The sequence below is a fragment of the Ipomoea nil genome, unplaced genomic scaffold, assembly GCF_001879475.1.
Source record: "Ipomoea nil cultivar Tokyo-kokei standard unplaced genomic scaffold, Asagao_1.1 scaffold1720, whole genome shotgun sequence".
In the NCBI taxonomy this organism is placed as follows: Eukaryota; Viridiplantae; Streptophyta; class Magnoliopsida; order Solanales; family Convolvulaceae; genus Ipomoea; species Ipomoea nil.
In genome coordinates, this window is record NW_017618148.1 from 48,253 (window position 1) to 51,139 (window position 2,887).

A 2,887-nucleotide genomic window follows, 5' to 3' on the forward strand; every position below is an offset into this window, starting at 1 on the left:
ACCATTTTATGGATTCGGAAAAAAAACCCACGCTATTACCGACAACTAGTCAAGGTGGTCGGAAATACCGATTTCTTTTTTAGGAGGTCGAAACTATTAGTTGTCGGATAAAGAGAGCGTATTTCCTACCACTGATGGTCGGTAATTGGTCGGAATTACCATCCACTGGTGGTCGGTAAAATTTACAAAGAAAAAATTAAAAAATTTGAATTACCAACCACTAGGTGGTCGGTATGATTTACTAATTAAAAAAAAAATTAAAATTCTACAAATACCAATGAAAGGCAATTTGGCTCAATTAAAATTTTTTTTTTTTTTTGAATGTAATTAAAATTTGATTACATGATCGATTAAAATACTAATCTCTTTGAGCTCAATTGGGTAATAAAGATAGATAACCTTATCGTCAATGTATGTTCAACCTTTGCAACCTCTGCAAGGAGCAGAGCTTCATCAATGAAAGGCAATTGGGCAAGCCCTTGACATCAAGAAATATTTTAATTCAATTGCCAAAAAAGTTGGTCTGAGCAACACATCAACTTAAGCCAAGCTGAAACATGGGTGTCAAATATAAATTTGAAATTTTAAACCATTCACGAACACAAATTCAAAGTAGCCAAGCAGAGAAATACAAATGTAGTACATAAAGGAACTGGATTTGTAATCAAACCCAAATTAAAACTTAACTTGATAAGACTTTTTTGCCACCACTTCAGTATCACCTTCTTCATCAAACTCCCCAGCCTCTCTCTTCGCAATCTGTTGCTAAGTGGTCCATTTGACCACATCGCTGAAAACCGCAAAGTCAAGTCGTTGGATAAAGCAAGGATATTTCCTGGTTTAAATACATGCCAGGAAATAACAAATCAATATCATTAAAAGTATCAAGAGGGTGAGTATAAATAGGCCATCAGATTTTATAAACTGGGTTGATACCCAATAAGTGGAAGCACTTCCTCATCACAACTGTGGTTGCTTCACAAAGCAAGAGCCTACTTGTTTCCTGGGCCGAGCCAACCACCTGAAAACCGCAAAGTCAAGTCGTTGGATAATGTATAAGTACATTTTCACCGATAAAACATGGCATAACATAGCATTTTTATCCCGCTTCACCCAGTAAGAATAATCCATGACTGTTGTTTCAGCTGTGAACATGGGAATAATATGTAATCAAGAACAATCCCACAAAATGATTAATCCACCTCAGCAAATGGGAACAAAATGTTGAGGGTAATGCAGCAAGACATGTTATTTGATGGTTTACACCATGGAAGTACGTATCACTTTATATTCAAAACCAAATTTACTTCTTTTTTTTTTTTACAAAAGGCTAACACAGTCAACTAAAGAGTTATATTGAAAATTGGTAAATGCAATCATGATACTAGTTTCATATAATTATCCATAGAGAGCTTGCATACCTGACAGTTTGTGTAGAATCTTGTGAAATCCTCGGATAAGTTATAGAGATACTCGCACAATAAATTTGGTAGAAGATTCGTACAAGCTTCTTCAACAACCTACAAGAGTAAGAGTAAAAGAAAATGCAAAATTGATACTCTCATAGCTAAGATTGATGCCAAGCAGATGAGATTAGGGATTATTAATTTACCTCAGGAAATTGAAGTAAATGGAGTCCCAACATTCGCTCATCGTGATGAGCTAAATCTAGTGTCCCAGTCTGTTCAATAATCATAACATCAGTCTAAAAAATTAACTAAAAGATTGGAGAATTCTAGTTTGGAGATTGTAAGTCTACGACCATTCACAGGCACTACATCATTGCCATGGTCTGTGCTTTTTTACAAGAGGATGAGGACTGCTTTTATCTATAAAAAATCTCACTCAGGATCATGAACTCAGAGTCCTGTCCTGTTTCCCTAATTTTACAAAAGAACCTTTCATGTTCAGGTCCCTTAAATGAAAGCATTACTCTATTGATCAGGAAAATACTTAAACTTAAGAATGATTGAATGAATTTGACTTGGGATTTTCAATTTAAAGGAAAAGTAACAAGTCACTGCAGCTATGCCTTCCTCTTGACCAATAAAACTTATAGGACAAAGTAGTCCAGAAAATATACCTTATCTAGATAGAGACCAATAGCACCATAGAGTACTGTGTCAAAGTGAGACCACGCTCATAGTCAGCAAAGTTGATAGAGCCCAATGCAAAGGTTGTGGGTGAAAGAAATGAAGCCATCACTTTTAATACCCTACAAATACAAAATGCAGTTATATTATTCCCAGAAGAAAAATTATTGGAAAAGTGTCTTAATAGCAAAAGGACTAACACGGAAACTGTCTCATCATCGACTGTATAATAAGGGAAAAATGCCCCAATGAAAGAAAGCATCCCAACATATTTAGATGGTTTACTACTATGTTAACCATCTAAAAGAGAATCTAGAGAAGATGAAAATAACAGGCAAATTGTAAAAATAACAAATGCATGACGAGCATTCGCCAAAAAATACTCAGTTTTATTTTACCATAAGAACAATAAGGGCTAGAGATGGAGAGCAACATGGGAGATACCTTCTTCGCAGTTGTACGTAAACGAGAGGATGAAATGTTCCCTATGTTATCCCTGTAGTACACTGAGTGAACTCTTGGGGGTAATTCGGCAAGGAGGCGCTTGAATGATGAGACACCACTCAAAGATGGCTGAGACTGGTAGTCAACCCTGTCAGCAAGTATATAAACATGTAAAAAGAAAGATACACAATTTACACATCTTACAAATTTAGCCATTTCAAAAACAAAATCATTAAGAAAGGGCAGGAAACATGCGTTCTTTGATTTATTTATTTATTTCTGTTTTTAAAAAGTTTTATTATCATTATTAAATGTTTAAATTATGACCTATCTTGATGGATAATAATTTG

General features: G+C 35.0%; 1 protein-coding gene across 3 annotated transcripts; it reads right to left on the bottom strand.

The window, feature by feature from the left end:
• Positions 1 to 551: 551 nt before the first annotated feature.
• LOC109191764 (arginine--tRNA ligase, cytoplasmic-like) lies at positions 552 to 2,322 on the bottom strand. Of its 3 annotated transcripts, XM_019342416.1 has the most exons (6): positions 2,294 to 2,310; positions 2,084 to 2,215; positions 1,613 to 1,681; positions 1,422 to 1,520; positions 937 to 1,021; positions 552 to 835 (listed from the first exon to the last, which is right to left on the bottom strand). In XM_019342416.1, the coding sequence occupies exons 3-6, from the start codon at positions 1,643 to 1,645 to the stop codon at positions 594 to 596; spliced, it is 459 nt and encodes a 152-aa protein (XP_019197961.1). In that variant the 5' UTR covers positions 1,646 to 1,681; positions 2,084 to 2,215; positions 2,294 to 2,310; the 3' UTR covers positions 552 to 593. The 3 variants fall into 3 exon arrangements, with proteins under 3 accessions (XP_019197961.1, XP_019197960.1, XP_019197962.1); XM_019342415.1 differs by having other exon boundaries at positions 2,084 to 2,322; XM_019342417.1 differs by having other exon boundaries at positions 552 to 790; positions 2,084 to 2,319.
• Between the last annotated feature and the right edge of the window lie 565 nt (positions 2,323 to 2,887).

Bases quoted from the DNA above. Each gene is read 5' to 3' on its own strand.
- LOC109191764 (XM_019342415.1), bottom strand. From the start codon at position 1,645: ATGTTGGGACTCCATTTACTTCAATTTCCTGAG. The intron at 1,521-1,612 runs GTAAATTAATAA...TTACTCTTGTAG, and splicing joins ATTTACTTCAATTTCCTGAG to GTTGTTGAAGAAGCTTGTAC. The intron at 1,022-1,421 runs GTATGCAAGCTC...TGCGGTTTTCAG, and splicing joins GATTCTACACAAACTGTCAG to GTGGTTGGCTCGGCCCAGGA.